This window comes from Podarcis cretensis (genome assembly GCF_951804945.1).
Source record: "Podarcis cretensis genome assembly, chromosome: 3".
NCBI classification, from domain to species: domain Eukaryota; kingdom Metazoa; phylum Chordata; class Lepidosauria; order Squamata; family Lacertidae; genus Podarcis; species Podarcis cretensis.
Window position 1 is genome coordinate 92,336,644 of NC_137172.1, and position 22,084 is coordinate 92,358,727.

Consider the following 22,084-nt stretch of genomic DNA (forward strand, 5'->3'; position numbering starts at 1 on the left):
GCAAAGTGGGCTGTGTAACACACAAAATATATTCTGCTGTAAATCTGTTAATCTTAAAGTGCTGTGTATCTGTTGCATGTTCTCTGAGGCATTCTTCCTTATTAGTAGATCAGTTGTCCCAGTGAATAGCTTTAGAAATGGTTCCTTGGCAGAGCAATGTTGATCCCTACCTCAACAAAACACCACTGGATGTTATGTCTCAGTCTCTAGGAATGTTTACTCTCTCCCCATGCTCTTGTTTTGGTGCCTTCACTGTCATTTCTCTGCAAAAAGTACTTCCACTTTACGAGCCTTTACTAAAACCAAGAGATGAGTTCATTAACAGAACTTTTTTCAATCTTCTCAGGAGGACGCAGTTGCTCATATGTGGCATAAAGATTCCGGCAGTCCTTATCTGACACTTGATTGCTTCTGTGTTGCAACTTTGGACATGATAGAAGCTTGGTAGGATACATGCCTGTATGAATCTACACTAAAGGATCTACATTGACTCCCAGTACATTTCCAAGCACAACTGAAAGTGTTGGTGCTAACCTTTAAAGCCCTAAATGGCCCTGGCCCAGTATACCTAAAGGAGCATCTCCATCCCCATTGTTCAGTCCAGACACTGAGGTCCAGCTCCAAGGGCCTTCTGGTGGTTCCCTCACTGCGAGAAGTGAAATTACAGGGAGTCAGGAAGAGGGCCTTCTCGGTAGTGGCGCCGTTCCTGTGGAACACATTCCCATCAGATGTCAAGGAGATAAATAATTATATACCTTTGAAGGCAGTCCTGTATTGGGAGGTTTTTAATGTTTGATGTTTTGCCATGTTATACAGTGGTACCTCAGGTTAAGTACTTAATTCGTTCCAGAGGTCCGTTCTTAACCTGAAACTGTTCTTAACCTGAAGCACCACTTTAGCTAATGGGGCCTTCCGCTGCCACCGCACCGCCGGAGCACAATTTCTGTTCTGATCCTGAAGCAAAGTTCTTAGCCTGAGGTACTATTTCTGGGTTAGCGGAGTCTGTAACCTGAAGCATATGTAACCCAAGGTACCACTGTATGTGTTGGAAGCTGCCCAGAGTGGCTGGGGCAACCCAGCCACATGGGTGGGGTATAAATACCACCACCACCACCACCACCACCACCACCACCATCCTCTCTTTTATTCCTCTGCCTTACCCTGTGGAAATAGATTTGATAAACATCTGTCATGAAAGTTGTATTAATAACTAGGTATTGAAAAAGAAGTGACGGACCTTCAAGTAAACATGGTTAGATCTGAACTGGTCAGGCTTTCCATGCATGTTCATGCATCTTTGGTCTTTACTTGCTGTGTAAATTTGTTGTATCATTTTCACGTGCTTTTTCTTGGGCAAGCAAGAGCAGCTTCCAGTATTGTTCTTCCCCCATTAAGGAGCTGATCGGGTTGGTACGAATGAAATCCAGATGCTACGAGATGCTTAGCAGCGAAGTGGGTGGTGTTCAAAACAGGGTTTGTATGTGTGTATTGCATCTGTGTCTCTGTGAAATGAAATTGAAGCAGCTAATTAGATTAAATAAGAATTTTCCTTCTTTTTTTGCTAGACATTAGATAGTTCAGTATCTTTCCGGAAAGGTAATATTCTTGCAATATTTTTTCCTTTTCCTTCCCTTTTCTTTCTTCTCCACAATAACCAAATGGAGCATTCATGTTCAGAGGCAGCACAACTCTGAATATCAATTTTGATGGGCCAAAAAGAGGGCTACCACATACATGCCCTGCATGTGGACTTCCCACTACACTACTGTGGGTAATAGGCTGCTGCTCAGAAGCAGCAAGATTTTGCTTACGTGGTTATTAGTGGGTTGTAAGCTGGACCATAAAGAAGGCTGATCACTGAAGAATTGATGCTTTTGAATTATGGTGCTGGAGGAGACTCTTGAGAGTCCCATGGACTGCAAGAAGATCAAATCTATCCATTCTTGAGGAAATCAGCCCTGAGTTCTCACTGGAAGGACAGATCGTGAAACTGAGACTCCAATACTTTGGCCACCACATGAGAAGAGAAGACTCCCTGGAAAAGACCCTGATGTTGGGAAAGATGGAGGGCACAAGGAGAAGGGGACAACAGAGGACGAGATGGTTGGACAGTGTTCTTGAAGCATGAGTTTGACCAACCTGCGGGAGGCAGTGGAAGACAGGAGTGCCTGGTGTGCTCTGGTCCATGGGGTTATGAAGAGTCGGACATGACTAAACGACTAAACAACAACAACATTAGACCTAGGCTGCATTCTTAACCTCACTTAGCTGGGAGTAATCCCCAGTGAATTCCATAGGTCTTCCTCCCCTCGCTCAGTAGACATGTTTGGAATTGTGCTTGTGGGACACCCATTGAAATCAGCAGGCGGGAACAACTTTAAGACCACTGATTTTAATAGGTCTACTTGAAGGAAGTCTAATGCGACACCATGTGCCCAAGGAAACCTCTCCCCCACCCCAATTTTTCATTAAATTGAAATTTAAGGCAGCAGATCATGTTCTTTGAAGAAGCTGAAAAAAGGGAGGGAAACACTTTTAGTTTTATTCTTATGCTTTTATATTCCACCATTTGGGGAAACTTTCATTGCACGTTAGCTTATAAACACCAGTGCCGGCCTGTGAACAACATACTTAAACTACAAACGATAATACAATCCATGATGTGAACAAATCCAAAACAGACAGCAAGAAATACGAACAGGGCAATCCAAACCCCTTGTGAGCAGGGATGGATAGGGTAAAGCTGTTCCTGTGCTCAGCCTGGCCGGCTCTGCCCACCTTTCACAAGCCACCACCTGCAGACAGGTGCCATTGGTACTTCATTGGTGCAAAGCTTTCCCTTCCTCCCACCAAATGTGTGTTTGTGGGGGGCAGGGGGGAGGTTGCTGGTGCTAGTGGTGGCAGCTAGAGAAATCCCATGGAATGGCGCTTGCCAGAGATAGGGCAGGGCTGATCTAGTTAGGATCGGCTGGCCCTTGAACCAACCCCGGTGCCTTCACATGAGATGGCATTGTGCCCAGTCCAGGCCTGTTTGCTGCCTGCCTCAACCTCCTGTCCCAGCTATCTGTCCCAGCTGGCTTGGCTGCTCCATAAAGTTCTGCTGGGCTGGGAAAGATCCCATTCTTACTTATTGAGAATGTTTCTTGGATGCCTTTCGTCCAAAGATTACCGGGCGGTGTGCAGAAGCGTGCATAAAATGAATTCACAAAACATATACAGACATTTAAAAGCAACAAATAAGCATAATAAAATACAAGAAGCCAAACCCCGCCCCCAAAGGAATTGAATATAGAACACAGCCATAAATTCAAAAGGTGTTTGGTTTACATCACAGGTTTTTCATGTGCCCATTGAAGTCAGAACGTAACTTTCATTTCAGGGAAAGCATCTCAATTTTTCCTCATTTTTGTTTTTTTAAGCTTAGTGTTTTTATTTATAAGATTGAAATCTCAGCTTCTGACTTCTAAGAAGATACGCGGCATAATCATATGTAACTCAGATGTTTTGAAACAAGTTACTCTTGTTAGTTAGACCAGCCAAGCTGATCAGCAGCTGCTAGGAGGTCAGGTCAAACTTATGTTTATACTGTAAACTGAGGCCAGTAGTTCCTTTTAAATGATCCTAGGGCTTGCATGTACTCCATGGGACCTCTGCCCCACCCCACCCCCCGCCTGTCTTTGAGCAGAAGACCCCATGCCACATCACAAGCTGCAGCAATGCTCCCAGGGAGCCTAAGCAGTTTGCTAAACTCTCATGCTCCTCTACAAATGTCTGCCCCCATTTGAACAGCCTTGCCACTTTCCATTCCTTTGCAGGAACATTCTCTGGGCTGGTGATCACCAGATGTTTCCAACTCCCAGCTCCCATCATCCCTGACCATGCTGGCTGTGGCTGATGGGACTTGGAGTCCAGCCATATCTGGAGGAGATCCAGTTGGAAAAGATTGCACTGTAGAGCTCTTCTTTGGGATGTCTTCGTCTTCAAGGGTTTTGTGGGGATGAGGTGATGTTGTTATTTATTGGGTCGATTATTATTAATACAGAGATTGTACATTCTTGGTTCTTTAGAACTGTCTGCAGCCTCTTATGACTCCAACCTCTTTTTTTATTTTGGATACTTTATACTATATTGCCCAAATCCAGAGATTTCTTCCTTTTATCAGCTGATAACTGAAGCGCCCATGTGTTTTTCCATTCAGTTAAATGAAGTGTGTAATTCGGTGGATGGAAACAGATGCATACTTCCAATATCTCCTTCCGCTGAAGCGGAAGGGCAGATCTATTCAGGCAGGAGCAAAGGCTGAACTGACACAAGCAGGCTCATCATCTAAGGACTGCAACACTTTGTGATGACTTCCACACATGCAATAGTAATGACAGATCAAACACTACAAACAGAAAATCATTAACTTCAATAGAAGAAGCTCACACAGTCAGCTGTGACTTAGCAGTGGTTGAGCAACTGACTGGAGAAACATTGAATGATATATATGTGGGTGTGACTTAGCCCTAAACCTTTCCATTCTGCCAAATGAAATTTTTTGTATAACCCGGAGGTCTGCATATGTCTCCAGAGGGAAGTTCATTGTATTGATGAGATACCTTCCTTTCTTTTGAAATTTGTGAAGCAGAAAAATGAAACAAATAATTTAGCAAACTTACATATTTATACGTTTGCATTTATTTGACTTGACAAGAATCTTTAGAAATTCAAGATGCTATTAATACGTAGTGACAAAGAAACTGATTATTTGTTAAATGTCCAACACATTGCTTCCAACACCTGGTGAATAATTTCTAATTTATCATTCTAAAATGCATTTCAGCTAAGTAGAAAAGAATGCAACTTTCTTTATTTGAAAGGGGTACAACCTAACCAAAGTTAAGCACGTTTAAGCATATTAAGCATATTAATTCCAGCTACTTTCTGTATGGCTTCAACATGTTTTTCAGTCTCCACAATCTCAGATTGTTTTTAGAGTGCTTGACTTTGTTGAATCGTGCTCTTCCAAATTAACAAACACACATCCAGCACTCAAAGTCTTTGCCCAACAATATCAATGGAATTTTAAAGTACTTAACTTTTGGTGCATCGTGCCATAATTATTACAAGGAGAGAGGTGAGTTGTGTTTTTTAAAAAAAGTTTTTTCATATATTATGCTAATCAATATGATAAAAAATATAATCCTGTGGACCAAGGATTTTGAAAACATTTTACATGTGCCACACACACAACTATTTTCATTGATATTTGGTGCCACACTCCTTTTGAAGAGGTCATTATCTCGCCCTCTTAGAGGCAGGACTGTAATCTGAAGGGGGGGGGGAATAGCTTTGTCTGGTAACAGAAGGGTTAAGCCATTTCCCCCCTCACTTTGCCCGTTTCAAATTACAATGAGAAGCCTCTTCTCTCCCAGCAGGGTTGTGCTTACATTAGCTTTTAGATCTCTCTTGAAGGGAGCTGCTATGTTTTTGCCTGCTAGAGGTGGAAATAACAGTTAAGGAACTCAAAGGGTGGATTTTCAGCAGGGTCTCTCTCTCTTCCCCCCTTCCCTGAATGAATTCAGGGAAAGGCCTTTTAAATGTTTGGTACATGTTTCAGATTTGCTGGACATTAAGGAGAGAACTTAGGATGTTAATGGTCTCAGCTGATTATTAGGGGGGGGGGGTTAGATGTTACACCACCAAGCTGCAGCTCAGACCAGGAAAGAATGAAAGGTGGGAGAAGAGTCTTAAGCAGTTAATTGAGTTGAAAACATTGCAGGAGAAGACTGCTCTGAAATGCCTGTGTGACTGAAGATGGTCTGTCGTTTAATAGAACCACATCCCCCAAAACTGGTTCTTTACGGTTCTTTACAGGAATGCCTGCATCAACTAATCAAGTTCTGGTCCTCTGCTCCATCAATGCAGGAAAAACAGTAACAACAGTGGAAAATTGGAAGTCCGAATTTCAGCTTTCTTAGAAAGAACTGCGCCCCGACACATCCTGTAATATTTAAATAAGTGGAGAAATAAAACCAGCAAGATGTTGTGCTCAGAAATGACAACGTTGACATGAAGAATAGGTAATTTACAGTTCACCTCTCTTTTTTTTGCCCCCTACCCCCCAGACACCAGGAAAGCAGACCTCATAAGAAAAAGTAGAAGGTGGAAGAAAGGGATTGCTTTTTTGTTGTTTTTATTTATTTTGCATATTGATATATATAGAAAAATATGGACCAAACTGTGCTCAAAGCTCTGGTGAGCTTACTCTGGAATTGTTGGATTCTAATGGGTTCTGTGAAGGCGGGCATAGCAGACAATCACGTCCACTCCAGTTTCATTTACAGGAGATTGCGGAACCATGAGAGAAGAGAAATCCAGAGAGAAATTCTCTCCATCCTGGGTTTGCCTCACAGACCCAGGCCATTTTCACCTGGAAAGCAAGCTTCCTCAGCACCCCTCTTCATGCTCGACCTCTACAATGCCATGACAAATGAAGAAGATACTGAAGAACTGGAGTATTCGCTCAGGGGATCACTTGGCGGAGAGAGCAAAGGGCTGAGGAAGGGGTACCCAGCATCTCCAAATGGATACTCTCGGAGAATACACGTATCTCGCACAACTCCGCTGACTACACGGAGCCCTCCCTTAGCTAGCCTGCATGATACCAACTTTCTGAATGATGCAGATATGGTCATGAGCTTTGTCAATTTAGGTATGTTGCTTTCTTTCTTTCTTTCTTTCTTTCTTTCTGATACGTTCCTCTGTGTTTGACAAGCTAGGAGCCAGGACCTAGAAGCTGGCTTCTGTCATGGCCAAATTGGTCCCTGGAAGGTGTATTAATAATGCAAGCTGATGTTGAGCTAATGCTAAAACAGGCTACATTGTAGGTGGTCATGGGGTGTGTAGGTTTCTCTCACTGTTTATGTTAAAGTCAGTTTTTATAATTCTCCTCTCTCGACTTCTTTCCTTGATGTAATGAAGTTGTGTAGCCTTAGGCTAGTAGCAAGGGTTTTTATTTGGTGTTTGTTTTTTTTGGTAAAATCTTTTTAAAAATAAGCACGTGAGTTGGTGGATTATGCACTACAAAACAAAACTTAAAGGAATAGGAAGTTGAAGCGTTTTATTTGAAAGTTATAGAATTGTGTGGGAGAAGAAGCAAAAGGATGGACAGTTTGGAAGATAAGTTTTAGTAGTTTCAGAGATTATAGATAGTGATTCAGCCATACCTTGTGCAGCTTTACTTGGACATAACTACTGTGGACATAACTAGTGTGGGTTATTATTATTCTCTAGTAATTGTGCATAAGATTGCAGCCTTAAAAAGATTTCACATCTCTTGAGATTTTTGTTGCTTTTCCTATCTAAGAGGAAGATCTGTGGTGAATATTCTTGTATTGTGAGATGCACTGCCTTTCCTTCGTTGTTATTTTATAGCCACAGTTCTCACATTCATCTAAGTCTGGGAGCCCGCCCCCCCCCATGCATATTTGAAAAATATTAATTCTATAATATTTAGAATCAGAAACATAATGAATGGAGCATGTTTTAGAGTCTTCAGTTTTTGAGTATATGATTCAGGGAGGAATATAATTACAATAAACTGCATAATGAAATAATGATCCACATGCCCACCTTATAATAGAAAAGGTCAGTTTAAGAATGTTGTTACTATGCAATTGTTTACCAGTTTGCCAGTTTTCAGTTCAAGGGGGGAAATATCTTGCATATGCTGTTCTCTGGTAAGGAGTGTGTGTTCAGCTCTTCAAAATAACCACAACAACATTATTTCCCTTAGTATACAGCTATTCTTTCCAGCATATGACCTGAAATATCTTGCAATGGCTGTGTCTTGTAAATAGCATCTTCTGAATTTTTATTCGCTATAGTGAAGTTACTCCAGTCCTCAGTTGCTAATACCTTATGTCCTAGAAAGCACCAAATGACAAAGCTCAGCTGCTATAAGAATAACAATATTTTGCCAGTTCTTTGCTAGCAGAAAGCTGATTTCAAATCTCTTTGAAAATGTACTATTGTGTGCTTTTTAAGGCAAATGCAGTCCGGATTTTTGTTTGTTTTTGTAAGTATAACTATCCCTCAGGAGTTTCATTTCTCGCATTCCTTTCAAATGTTGTCCTACTGTTACCTTTGCTTTGCCCTTATCTGTAGCTTGATTTAACTCCTGTGCCCAAAGTAAAGTTGAAATGGCTATATAGACCCGCGCATATTTGCTAAGGGAAGCCAAGGATTCCAAAAAGTACCAAGCAAGTGTTTAAATTTATGCTTTTTAACAGAGATCCTTGATGGAGGCAGATTGACGTATCACTTCGTATTCGTTTGCTCTGACTTGTGTCAGGACTGAACTCCACTGGTTCAAACAGGATCATTCAGTTAATGAATGTGCTATTAAGGAAATACAGTACCTACATCCCCTACGCCCGAATCCTTCATAGATCTTCAGGGGTTAGAGATTAGGCAGAACAGACAAAACTGTTACAAGATTTTCTTTGCGGACTATTGTTTTTCTTATGAGTTAGATTCCCACCGACCCCCTCCCTAGATCGTTATTGCTTATATCCTACTACTTTGGAAGCACTTTAAGAAGCAGCTGCATATCAGTCTTTTTATGGAATCTGGAATGGAAGGCTTTTTTTTTCTTGTGGTTACTATGTGCAGACATTATTGAATTTCAAGCTTTATTAGGTTTCTATGAGCTGGCCCATAGTACGCTACAGTTCTTCACTCCTCTGTAGTTGTGCGTTATGTAGCTTCTAAAGCATTTCCAACTTTGCGACATTTATTTCAAAATATCAGTGCATAACGTGAGCTAACTAAACCTTTTCATTTTAAATAGCCTAATTTCATTGCCATACAATTAAATTATGCTGCAATCCTATACCCACCTACCTGGGAGTAGGCAGCATGAAATGCCGTGGGACTTTTCTTCTAAGAAGACATGTATAGAATTGCAGGGTTAATCCCTTCATGTAGGCAACTATCTTCTATTATTTATTTGAAAACCATCAGGCAATCTGGGTTAAGGTGTAAAAGGGGAAAGATGGGAGCGACAAATGGGCAGTCCTTATTTTCACTCCGCAAGATTTGTTTTACAAAATAATTGAAGTTCTTTGTGACTGGAAGTATCACTGAAGTTCTTTGTGATTCGAGCTATCAGTCAGTTGCAATCAAATTGCTCTGTTTTGGAAGGAGCTGACCGTGTTTAAGTGGAGGGCTATTATCAAATTACAGTACATTAATCCCCCATGAGGTGATAAAAGAATTTGCATAAATCATTGCATTGCCAACTGTAACTGTTAAAAAACCCATATGCTAAAAATAACAAACGTGAAGTGCTAAGTCTTAGAAATGCTGTTTTCTGTGAGCTTGAGGTAATAAAATTAGTCTTGAGGGACACGTGTACTATGAGGCATTCCCGCCCCCCCTTGAGGAACAAAAGGTGGTCATAATAATTATTCTGACAGAATAATTTTTGATAATGTTTGCATGCTTTGCTAATGAAATTTAGAAGTGCCTGAGGGGTTATTGAAATGCTAATTTTGAAATCAAGCTAGAGGGGAAAACGAAGTAATCTGCAATTAAGATGATGTCTGCCTTTTCATCATCTCTGAATCCTGATTTCTTCTTCTTAAGAAGTGCAAATGTATACTTTTTAAAAATTTGTGCTTTCTTTTCTGCTAGTAGTATTCTCATTTATGTTTTTAATAATGTAACCTCTCATTCTGCTCTTCCCTTTCAGCTGACGTTTGTAACACTGAAATTGTCACCAAAAACCCTTTAAATTTATTGAGAAATAATTAACTTCAGTATTCTAGTACTCAGAGACAACCAGGACACCTTACTTAACAAAGATAGGTAAATCCATGCCTTTGTTACTATTGCCGTTATCTGATTATGGTAGACAAAAGCTAACAATAGTTTTACCTCATAGTGCCCAGCTTCTCCTCTAAAAGGATCTCCTATAGATTGAAATTAAAACTTGCCAACATTTGGAGATTTGTTTCCATTTTTAGCTTACATTTATTCATTAAAATTCATGTCAGATACGGAATCTGGTTGTTTTCATACCCCACCACTTTTTCTGTTGTGTTTAAAAGCTGAACTGTATAACTGGCATGGGATTTTGATAACACGCCCCCCCCCCTGCTGTCAGGCAGGAAGGGGAGATACAACATTCTGGAAGGAGTTTTCAAAATCTGTACTAATGTGTGATTCAATCCTGGTTGGAAATGTTGATGATTATAATAATTGTACTTAAGCACAGTTCTGTTCAGTGATTCACTGGTGAAATAAAAAGGTTGTCTAATGCCTCACTCCCAGGTGATCATTGGAGCTTTGTCTAAGACTAAGTGGATTGCCAACATAAAACTATCTACTCAGATAGACCTCAACGGATCACTGGGGTTGGGGAACTAAGTTACCCTTTTATTTTACAAATGAGTTGTTGAATAGTGGAAGGCTCTTTACATTCTGTATATTACTTTCAATGAGACTCCCATGAGAGTGAAATAAATACAGGCAGTGGATGATTGATGCTTGGCATATTGTTCCCACGGATAATTCCAAATTCAGTAGACACTATGATTGTACTTATCCTCAATTTTCTTTTTATTTACCAATACTGTCAAGATGTAGGTCTGAGGATTGAAAAGCAAGGAAGTAATTTATTAGGGTAGTATTCCACTAAGTTTTATTCAGAGTACACCTACTGAAATTAATATCCATTAATTTTAATGGATCTACTCTGATTAGAAATTTGTTGAATACCACCCTTAGTTAGATTCCATTGTAGATTTTCTGTATCAAATTCTTGAATGATTCCCCCCCTCCCCCATTACAAGCAGCAGGAATAAGCTGAAGAATGGGAGTTTTTAATTCATCTTTTTCATCTTATCAACTACTATTATTTATATACCTCTCCATAGTTCAAAGAAATTTCTGAAAGGTTTACACACATGTATACAGTGGTATCTCAGGTTAAGTACTTAATTCGTTCCGGAGGTCCATACTAACTGGGAATGCCTCATAGTACACGTGTCCCTGAAGCATCACTTTAGCTAATGGGGCCTCCTGCTGCCACCGCGCCGCCGGAGCACGATTTCTGTTCTCATCCTGAAGCAAAGTTCTTAACCTGAAGCAATATTTCTGGGTTAGCGAAGTCTGTAACCTGAAGCGTATGTAACCTGAAGTGTATGTAACCTGAGGTACCACTGTATATCACTAAGGAAAGACCAGGATCCTGAAAAGCATTGCAGAAACGCTAGGATTTACACATCTTGTACAAACTGAGGGCCAATTCATAGGGTTTTGAGGCTGAGTTGCCCCACTTCAGATTAGCAGGGTTCTCTTATCTTAATGAGGAAAAAATGTGACTTTTGGGCTATGCATGGAAACAGCCAGTTTTATATACCACTGTAACTGCCAGTAAAATTGGCAGCTACTGCTAGGTGAGGGATTTTTTTCCCGTTTTGAAAGAAGCAAGCATTTCCACAAGCAAGCAAACAAACCTCTGTTTTCTCCAGTACTCATAACATTCTGATTTATGCTCATGGTAGCATAACACCTGTTGCCTCTCTTTCAGTTTTCCACAAAAACATGTTTGCCACAAACTTGGCCAACTCAGGTGTGATGGTGGGAAGTATTGTCATACTAACTTGGAAAACCTGTAAAAAATGTATTCTCTTTATTTAAAATGAAACCAAGTTAAATAGCATGTTTCTCTTACCTGGCAGTGCTCTCCCACATTTCTGATTTTGCCCCACACCCCCATTTGCTAGTTAAGTATTATATTCACATAAAGAGGTCAGTCAGAAAGGTCATGAATGATTTTGAAAATTTGGTACAGAAAACAGGCAATTCACATTAATGAATGAGTTCTGAAATAGATATATATGTGTGTGTGTTATGTGTACAGTTAGGACATTTACTCTAACTGTTCTGAAGTAATTGATCCAACAGTGTTTTGAAAACATATATTTTATTTTGTTTTTCCTCGTGGATTTGAAAGAGACTCAGCATCTTGGTTTGCCAGAAAAATATGAAAGAAATCACCAATAACCCAAGAGAAACTGATGTAGCAGATGGCTGGGAGTGTATGGTGAAGGGACATACATATGTGTAAAAATATGTACTGTTATTAATAGTTTTGCCATTAGGAAGGAGACTGATACAGTTCCGCTTGTTTTTTCAGTATCAGTTGCTTTTTCAGACTAAACACAGACTTTGGGCGGGAAGCTGTGGGTTTAGGTACAATACATGTCTTACTAGGGAAAAACACACTCATGCACATAGAAAACCTCATAGCAACCGTGAATAGCAATTAAAGTCATCCATAATAACACCTCTTGGTTGTTGATGCAACCTTTTGTTTCCTGGAAAACCATGTGGTGCGTAATATTCCTAACCAGCATGCTGGTTCCTACACAAAGACCTCTGTGACAGCTATCCCTGGCTATGATGAATAATAAGGCAGGCTATTAGGTATTTGCCATGTGAGGAAAGTGCTTGCATGAAGAATGACTCTCTAGCGGTGAGGTGGTGATTTTTTCCCTGCTTCCCAGGCTGCTCTTGCACTCTTCCAAAGAAACCTTTGGTTGGCTGGTTGATAGGCCGTGCTTAACTACATGGCTCCATTAGCACTATACATTTAATGCAGTAATGTCTTCCCCCAAAGACCCCTGGGAAGTGTGGCTTGTTAAGGGTTCTGGGAGTTGTCACAGATCTACAGTTCCTTGGGAAGAGAAGAAGAAGAAGAGTTTGGATTTGATATCCCGCTTTATCACTACCCGAAGGAGTCTCAAAGCGGCTAACATTCTCCTTTCTCTTCCTCCCCCACAACAAACACTCTGTGAGGTGAGTGGGGCCGAGAGACTTCAAAGAAGTGTGACTAGTCCAAGGTCACCCAGCAGCTGCATGTGGAGGAGCAGAGACCCGAACCCGGTTCACCAGATTACGAGACTACCACTCTTAACCCCTACACCACACTCTGTTAAACCACTCACTGCGATTTGTAGCTCTGTGAGGGAAATCAGCTCCCTTAGCAACTCTCAGCACCCATAACAAACTACAGTTCCCGGGATTCTGTAAATATAAAACATTAACACAACAGAGCTGAACAACAAGATCAAAGCCCATAATACTATAGAAGATCTAGGATTTAAAACTGTTGATTGGTGCTCTTTGTGGAATGCCATCCAGAATCCATGGTAGATGTGGGATTTGAACTTGAATTCCAGGTACATCTAAAATACTAGCTACTGCAACATAAGATCAAGTAGGATGCAGTTTGTGGACCAGTCCATACATGCTACTGGTTTTCACCCTAACTATCCTGTTGCCTGTAAAATATTCAGAGCCTTCTCAGAAAGCATTGTGGTTGAGATGGTGTGAGATTCTTTGAAAGTGAAATCTGTGGTGTGTGTTCTGCAGTGTGCAAGTCACACTCACGAGTGACTACGTGAGGGTGGATTTATGAATATGTAAATCACACATCTATAGTAGCTATATTTCTACCATGGAAACACTGATTGGGATACAATTTGGATAAGCCCTGCAATTGTGTTATTTTTCTGTAATCCTTCTGTGGTTACTTATTCTTACAAATGTGCTCCCAAGTGACAGAATCAAGATACCACCACAGGAAATTAGCTTTCAGTAATTGAATTTCATGGTGTGTGTTTTTTACTTGCATTATGCAGCAGGCGAGACAACATAGGTTGTGGTAATGTTTCTGTGTAACTAGTGATTGTGTGAACTTGCCTTTAGCATGCAGCAATGCTTGCAAAGTTTGACCTAAAAGCAGGGATGGAAGGAAGCAATGATATCCATTTCAACCTGTATTCATCACAGCCAGCACTTTTTCTGTAGTGCTACAGTTTTATTACCACCAAATAATATTATTTTCTCTGCCCAGCATTTAATGCAAGTTACATAACTTATGTAACTTTCACCTTACATTCATTTCAATGAAAAGAAAATGCCAGAACAATGTAAAAAAATAGTTCTTATTTACATGTTGCTTGCAGACTAAAAACAACATAGTAGCTGATTTTTGCTGACTTAAAAACAATGTAACTTGATTATATTCACTTAAGTGATTTCCTTTCCTGCCCACAGAGAAGCACATGAACTACAGCAATTTCTACTGCACTTCATTTCCCATTTTTTGTTGGAATTCTCTGACTTCCTTACCTAAAAGTAGTAGTAGTAGCAATAATATAATTTTGTATGCTGCCCATCTGACTGGGTTTCCTCAGCCACTCTGGGTAGCTCCCAACAGAATACTAAAGCACAATAAAACTTTAAAAACTTCCCATACAGAGCTGCCTTCAGAAAACTGGTGGGCAGTGGGATAACATGAGGGTGGTACATTGGGAAAAATATTCTAGGAAAAATGAAAAGTGAAATAAACAATAAAATATGACAGTATGTTAAAAAGGGGGGAGATATCACAGCTTTAGTACCAGAGGGAGGGATCCGAATTGCTGAGGCCTCTTTAAAGTACAGCAACCACCTCAGTTCCAGAAGCAAATCCTTTCATCCCAGCAAAGTAAAACACACGCACCAAAAGACCCCATCCCACCTCAGTATGTGTGCATGCAGGGAGTACACAGAGCAGCTACTAATGCTTCTGGCCATAAATAACATAGTAGCTAGCTTTCTAAAAACCACAGGTTAAAGGATGAGGGCTGCCATGACGCACACAGAGAGGCTGAGATCAGAAGAGAAGCAAAAAAGGAGGTCAGTCAAAACAATGAATCCCCTTGTTCAGAGTCATATTTATGAGTGCTTCATTGCACCTAAAGTTCATATTTTATTGGCTAGGCCATGGGGTTTCCCCATTTGCTCATCTCTTAAAATAACACCCCTGGCTAAAGATTCCTATAAAACACATGAGTGCTATAGCAGGCAAAACCTGTCAGTCCTGACAACCAGTTAGTTTGTTTTGGTGGAGTGGTGTTGGAGGGACTTTCAATTTTTGCCCTGAAGATTGAGATGTTTTCTGTGCAAAGTTGACCGTAGGGCGTTTCACGTTCAGTCCTCGTTTTGAGACACACATTTCTTAAACATTATTGTTTGTTTGCAGGCTATTAGTCTACGTTTAATCTCTCTGTTTGGTAACCCACCTTGTAGTTTGAAGAAAGTGTGGTGTGTAATAAGCAACCCATGGAAAAACAAAAAACGAAATCTATGCTTCCATCATGAAAAAGATGCCACCAAAATCCAACGGGCAAATATTCGTGCTGTTTGTATGGTGTTTAGAATGCTTCTGTTCTCTTGGCTGAGGCTAAAGGTAGGTCATAGCTCAGTGGTGGAGAATGTTCTTTTTCTGCAGAAGGTTCCTGATTCAGTTGCCAGCATCTCCAGGTAGCACTGCCAGTTAGTGTAGGCCAGGGCTTTTTTTCCCAGGGGGAACTCACTGGAACTGAGTTCCAGCACCTCTCAGGTGGATGCCATTGCCATTCTAAGAGAAAGAGGTGAATTCCAGCACCTTTCCCCTGCAAGAAAAATAGCAGGGGTGTAGACAATACTGAGCTAGACCGAACAAAGGATACAGCAGCTCCCTATTTTCCTATATTATGCTGTTTCTTTTTCCCACTTCCTTCTTTGTCCTTATAGTTCCCAGTCCTGTTTGCTCACTGTCACTCACAACACACAGTTGTTCTGTTTCCATGCATCTGTGCAGTCCTCACGTTGGACCTACCAAATATTTACATACCGGTAGGTCATCCTGGCCAATAGAATTAAAACAGTAGACTGGACAAAAGTGGCCAAGGAACTGTACTGTGGTGGCAAAGGGAAAATAGAGAAAGGGCAATGAGAAGAGTTGCAGTGAAACAATATGGAAAACTGGGAGCTGCCTTTCAACATAATAAGACAGAACATGTAAGTTTAGTCTCAGCCTTGCCAAGAAATTCCACCCAAATAATTTGTACAACACTCCGCTTCTGCCCAAACCCGACTTCTTATTTATAAACAAAATATATGCTTCTGTCCAGCTGGACAATGCTAGGAGTTAAGTGCCCTTCTTATTGGAGGAGCCAACACATTTTGGAGACCCTGTTCCCCAAACAGAAAGACTAGATTCAGTGTCTATAAAATCCCCAAGAGTAACCTATTTCTGCTTATGAGCAACTGAAATGGAATGTATCCTTCAATAGTTAAAATTTATTGCTTGTGTTTCAATTATATATTATTCCAAAGCATCTTTAAAAGGGGATTTTAATGGATTGTTTTAATTCATTGTCTTGATTCACAGAATTCTGCATGCCATATTTTAGAGTACGGTAGCAGAATCTATGGCCTTCTGTACGTTGTTGGGTTTCAACTCCTGACAGCCCCAGCCAGCATGACCAATGGTCAAGAATGATGAGAGTTGTTGTAGCCCAACAACTTATGGAGGGCTTCAGGTTCCCTGATCCTGGTTATGAGAATCAGGTTTGAGCCATGGGCTGTTGTATGTCCTCCTCCCCTCCCTCCTGAATAGGTTTGAACTATTGCCTTTTCAGCCCTAACACTAGTTTCTCATGATACCTGACTCTGCAGATGACACAATTCATTCCAAATCAAAGATTGCACTCCCAATTCCAACCATGGATTCTGCCTGTGTTTTGGAGGGAATCGCTTAGCAGAATTTGCCAAGTTGGATGTCATGGCAAACCATTGTTAGTGCTAAATTGGAAATGGGAACACATCAGTCCATTGTCTGGGGGAATCTACTGACTTCAGCCTATATATGTGTCAGGGAACTGCCATCGGAAGGACAGGTGGTGAGAAGGGTTCAGCAGAATAGGAGAGCCTCTTCTTCAGGAGAAGAGGGAACCAGTAGGGGGAGTGCGGGAGCTCCAAAGGAAAGGGAGTCGGAGGGGAGGCTCTGGGATACTTCCAGTGAGAACAGCGAGGAGGTATCAGAACAGCCCATAAGGACTCCCACCCCCCGCCGGAAGCTGTCACGCAGGGAATCCAGGAGGCGCATGTCTGTGAAACAGCTCTTATGTTGGAAACGTTTCCGCAAACGCCCACTGTCAGATTCTACCAGCGACTGAGGGAGCCATGCTCAAGGGCTCTTCTCAACGCAGGGTTTCACTACACAGAGTGAGCTCTGAGGGATCCAGCTTTAACGCACAAGCTGCTCATTATCCCACCACAGCAATCTGACAGTCCCTGAAAGCAGCTTGTGCAAAGAGAGGCATCATGAGCAACCCAGCCGGAGGCGGAGATGGGGGAGCAGCTGCAGCCGGTCCTAGCCTGGAAGAAAGGTACAGGATGTTGGAGGTACAGTTAGCTCTGCAAACGGCGAGGCTGGAGGAGAGGAGGGCTCATGATGCAGAAAAGGGGAAAGCCGCCCAGCTCTCGAGGAAAGTGCCAGGACTGGTGCAGAAGTTTGGGGGTGATCCCAGGAATTATCAAGCCTTCAGGACAGAGATGCAATATGCCCTCAATCTGCAGTTTGATGATTTTCCTGATGAGGATTCGAGGGTTGGTTTTGTGATTGGGCATCTCGAAGGCACAGCCCGAGATTGGGTGAGGCCACTAATGGCAGCCAATAATGAAGCCCTAAGGGACACAAGGAAGTTTTTTCGCGCCATGGATCTGATGTTTTCCAGCGAGATTGAGCAGGGAGTGGCGCGCAGGCAGTTAATGGCGTGTAAACAAGGGAACCGATCTGTCCGTGAGTACTGGACTGAGTTCACCATGTTGATCCATAAATTAGGATGGGATTTGTCAGCGGAACCGATACAAATGCTGTTCGAAGAAGGACTATCTTCGGCAGTGAAAGACGAACTTTCCCGGGGGCCCAGGGCGGAGTCTATGGACCTTCTGACTAAATCAGCGCTGGCCATAGGCTCACGCCAGGAGGCCAGAGCCTTGGAGAAGCGGGAAGGGAAAGGGGAGCGTTGGAGAGATTTCCGCATTCCAGAGATGCCAGAGCAGCCTTCTCTGCCAGCAGAGCCGATGGAAATCGGAACAGCGCGCGCGCGCGCGCAATTTCAAACCCCAGTGAAGGGCGGAAGAAGGAGGGGAAAGGCGCCAAGAAATGTTTTCTCTGCCAACAGCCAGGTCATTTTGCCAGAGTTTGTCCGCAAAGAAAGGAATGGCAAGGAATGGCGGGAGCTGTTGGGGAGGAGGGAGAAGGAGCTAAGGAGCAAGTAAAAGCCAACGCCTGGCTGCCACCGACGGGGCACAGCAGCCAGGCCAAGGAACAGTAAATGTGCCCACGCCAGAACCCCCAAGACCAGCTCTTGTAATAGAGGTATTGCTGGAGCTGGCAAACGGACACCCACTAAAAGTGAAGGCGCTATTAGACTCAGGCAGCTCCTGCAACTTTATGAGTAAGGAGTTTGCAGCCGCCCATCAGATACAAACCATTCCTTTAAAAAATCCCCTGCAGGTGACCACGATTGATGGGAGGGCGCTGTTGGGGGGAGAAGTAGACCAGCAGACGGTCCCCATGACAATGAGGGTGGCAAGACACACGGAACGGATAGCGTTTAATATAGCCACGTTGGGAGGAGCGCCCATCATTTTGGGGATGAGCTGGCTAGCGCTGCATGATCCGCTTGTGGGATGGCATCAGAGAGTGGTTTCCTTTGGGTCAGCACATTGTATGGGACACTGCACAGAAAAAGGGGGCCAAGCAGGCACTCAGGCCACGTTAGCAAAGATAGAAGCAATGGAACAAGGTAGGGTACCACGACAATATGCAGATTTTGCCGACGTCTTCAGCGAAAGGGAAGCAGATAAACTACCCCCGCACAGAGCCTTTGACTGCCAAATCAACTTACTTCCAGGAGCGCAATTGCCAGTGGGCAAGGTGTATGCAATGTCTGACAGAGAGATGCAGGAGCTAAGGGAGTTTATTGACAAAAACCTCAAGCGTGGGTTCATCAGGGAGTCACGAGCGGTGGGGGGTAGCCCAGTGTTCTTTGTAGACAAAAAAAACTCGGACAAACCGAGATTAATTGTGGATTTCAGGGCCCTAAACGCAGTGTCCGAACCCGTGACCTTCCCTATGCCCAGAATCGATGACATTCTGACCCGGGTGAGAAAAGGGAAGATTTTTACCAAGCTGGACCTGAGGGGGGCGTATAACCTGATACGTATGAGAAAGGGAGATGAGTGGAAAACCACTATGTTCACCCCCTTGGGGGCATTTGAGTACTGCGTTATGCCTTTCGGCCTCCAGGCGGGTTCCGCAGTATTTCAATCATTTATTAATCACGTACTAGGACCATTGCTGTACAAGAACTGCGCTGCGTTCTTGGACGATGTGCTGGTGTACTCAGAGGATGAAGAGCAGCATGTGCGAGATGTAAGAGAAGTACTGAGCAAACTGCAAGAAAACCAGCTGTGGGTGAAACTGGAGAAGTGTCAGTTTCACGCCAGGGAGGTGGAATTCCTTGGGTACCGGTTGTCGGACAAGGGGCTGGCCATGGATCCTAGCAAGGTGCAAGCAGTGCTGGAATGGAGGCCACCGAAAACTAAGAAAGATGTGCAGAGGTTTTTGGGGTTCGGAAACTTCTATCGGAAGTTCATCAAGAACTTCGCCCATTTAACAGCCCCCATCACGGATTGTCTCAGCAGTAAGAAGAAATTTGTCTGGACGGAAGAAGCGCAGCGAGCTTTCGAAAGTTTAAAGAGGGCGTTTGCTTCGGAAGAACAACTTTTACACGTGGATCTGCAGCAGCCGATGAGGGTGGAAACCGACGCGTCTGACAGAGCGGTGGGGGCCGTGCTTCTGCAGCCAGGAGCGAATACGTCGGAATGGAAGCCGTGTGCCTTCTTCTCGAGGAAATTGAACAAGTCTGAGAGGAATTATACAGTGTACGACAGAGAATTACTCGCTGTCCACGAAGCGTTCAAGAGATGGAGACACCTGTTGATTGGAGCGCAACACAAGGTTCAAGTACGGACAGACCACAAAAATCTAGAATACTGGAGAACAGCCCGAGTGTTGAACCAGAGACAAGTAAGATGGGCGCAAGAGTTCTCCAAGTTCAATTTTGAGATTCGCTACGTGCCAGGGGCTGAGAATGTCAGGGCGGACGCTCTCTCCAGAAAACCTGAGTACTTGGAGGGGGAAGGAGGGGCGGAAGAAAGACATATCATCTCAGAGGACCACTGGGTTTGTGGGGCGGCATTGGTGGGGCAAAGAGAACTGGTAGAGGGTATTGAAAACGATGAATATGCCCAAGAGAAACTTAGGGAACTCAGGGAGACAGGTGAAAACGCAGGGGGGTTTGAGGAAAAGAACGGAAAACTATATTACAAAGGGGCGCTCTACATACCAGGTGGGGAACTAAGAGGGCGAGTGCTTAAGCAGTTGCATGACAGCCCCACGGCCGGGCACTTCGGGCAGCACAAAACCATGTGGTTGGTTACCAGGGAGTTTTGGTGGCCCAAGGTGCGGGAGGACGTGCGGGAGTATGTCAGGGGATGCGACAGGTGCCAAAGAGCAAAGGGAGAGAGGTTGGCGCCAGCGGGGTTATTGGAACCCTTACCCACCCCAGAAAGGCCATGGGAGATGGTATCCATAGACTTCATGACCGATCTACCGAGATCCAAAGGGAAAACCGCGGTCATGGTGGTGGTAGATCTACTAACTAAGATGTGCCACTTTATAGCTTGTTCACATGCAGTGACAGCGGAAGAAACCGCAAGGTTGTTTGTGGAGCACATTTTTAGGTTGCATGGCGCCCCCTTGAGGGTTTTGAGCGACAGAGGAAAACAATTTACTTCTAGGTTCTGGAGGAAACTAATGAGCATGTTGCATGTGGAGGTAAGTTTTTCCACCGCCAGGCACCCAGAAACAAATGGGCAAGCAGAAAGGGCAAACGGGGTTTTGCAACAATATCTGAGGTGTTATGTAAAGGACAGAGAAACTGATTGGGTGGACTGGTTACCTCTGGCAGAATTTGCCTACAACAACGCGGAGAACGCGTCCACAGGGATGAGTCCCTTTCTAGCCAATTATGGGTGTCATCCTCGGGCGTTTCCAGGAGAGGGCGGGGGAAGGTGGAGTGTACCTGCAGCGGAAAATTTTGTTGAAGAGATGGAAGCGATCCACCGTCAGCTCCAACTCAACTTAGAGAAAGCCAAAGAAGAATATAAGAAGCAAGCTGACAGAAATAGGAGGGAAGGCGAAACCATAAGGGTGGGTAACCGGGTGTGGCTATCCACCCAAGGACTGCCGTTCAAGGGAGGGTGTAAGAAATTGAGACCCAAACGGTTGGGACCCTTTGAGGTCATACAGCAGGTCAACCCAGTAGCATTCAAACTCCGATTGCCCAGTCACATGAAATTGCACCCAGTATTTCACAGGTCATTACTGTCGCCCTACAGAGAGGGGTGTGAGTGGGGGGAACGTGAGAGGGAGGTCACCCGGACACCCGTCATAGAAGAGAGAGAACGCAACATGGATGTGGCAGGGATCATTGATTCCAGGTGGAAGGGGAATCAGGTGGAATACTTGGTAGAATGGGAGGGGGAGGAAGAGTCAGAAAACGCATGGGTACCGGCAGAGGAAGTCAAGGACGAGATTTTAATAGAAACGTTTCATCGGCGTTTCCCAAGTAAACCACAACCAGTGGCAAGGTTTAGGAGGGAACACTTCGGGACTACAGATGAGGAAGGGGAATTTGAAGGGTTCCCAGAGTCGGAAGTGGAGGTGGAAACAGATTCCGACGAAGGAGAGGAAGAGGGGGAAAGAGGCGGTAGGCCGTGGTTAGAAGTGTTTGAATCCTCGGAGGATGAGGGGAGTTCCTTCCAGGGATTTCCGTCCTCGCCGCCAGTAAGAGAAGAGGCGGGAGGGGGTGAAGGGGGCCCTGGGGGGGAGGTGGATGTCAGGGAACTGCCATCGGAAGGACAGGTGGTGAGAAGGCTTCAGCAGAATAGGAGAGCCTCTTCTTCAGGAGAAGAGGGAACCAGTAGGGGGAGTGCGGGAGCTCCAAAGGAAAGGGAGTCGGAGGGGAGGCTCTGGGATACTTCCAGTGAGAACAGCGAGGAGGTATCAGAACAGCCCATAAGGACTCCCACCCCCCGCCGGAAGCTGTCACGCAGGGAATCCAGGAGGCGCATGTCTGTG

The 22,084-nt window shown here is 43.6% G+C and overlaps 1 protein-coding gene across 2 annotated transcripts in view; it reads left to right on the top strand.

Moving 5' to 3' along the window:
* The first annotated feature begins 5,429 nt into the window (after positions 1–5,429).
* The window catches only part of BMP5 (bone morphogenetic protein 5), a 59,087-nt gene continuing 42,432 nt past the window's right edge, over positions 5,430–22,084 (top strand). The window contains exons 1-2 of one of the 2 annotated variants that reach the window (XM_079970524.1): positions 5,430–6,065; positions 6,330–6,697. In XM_079970524.1, the coding sequence (XP_079826650.1) occupies positions 6,055–6,065; positions 6,330–6,697 (379 nt within the window). In that variant the 5' untranslated portion in view covers positions 5,430–6,054. Of the gene's footprint in view, positions 6,698–22,084 lie in introns of both variants that reach the window. The other variant, XM_079970523.1, reaches the window with a different exon arrangement.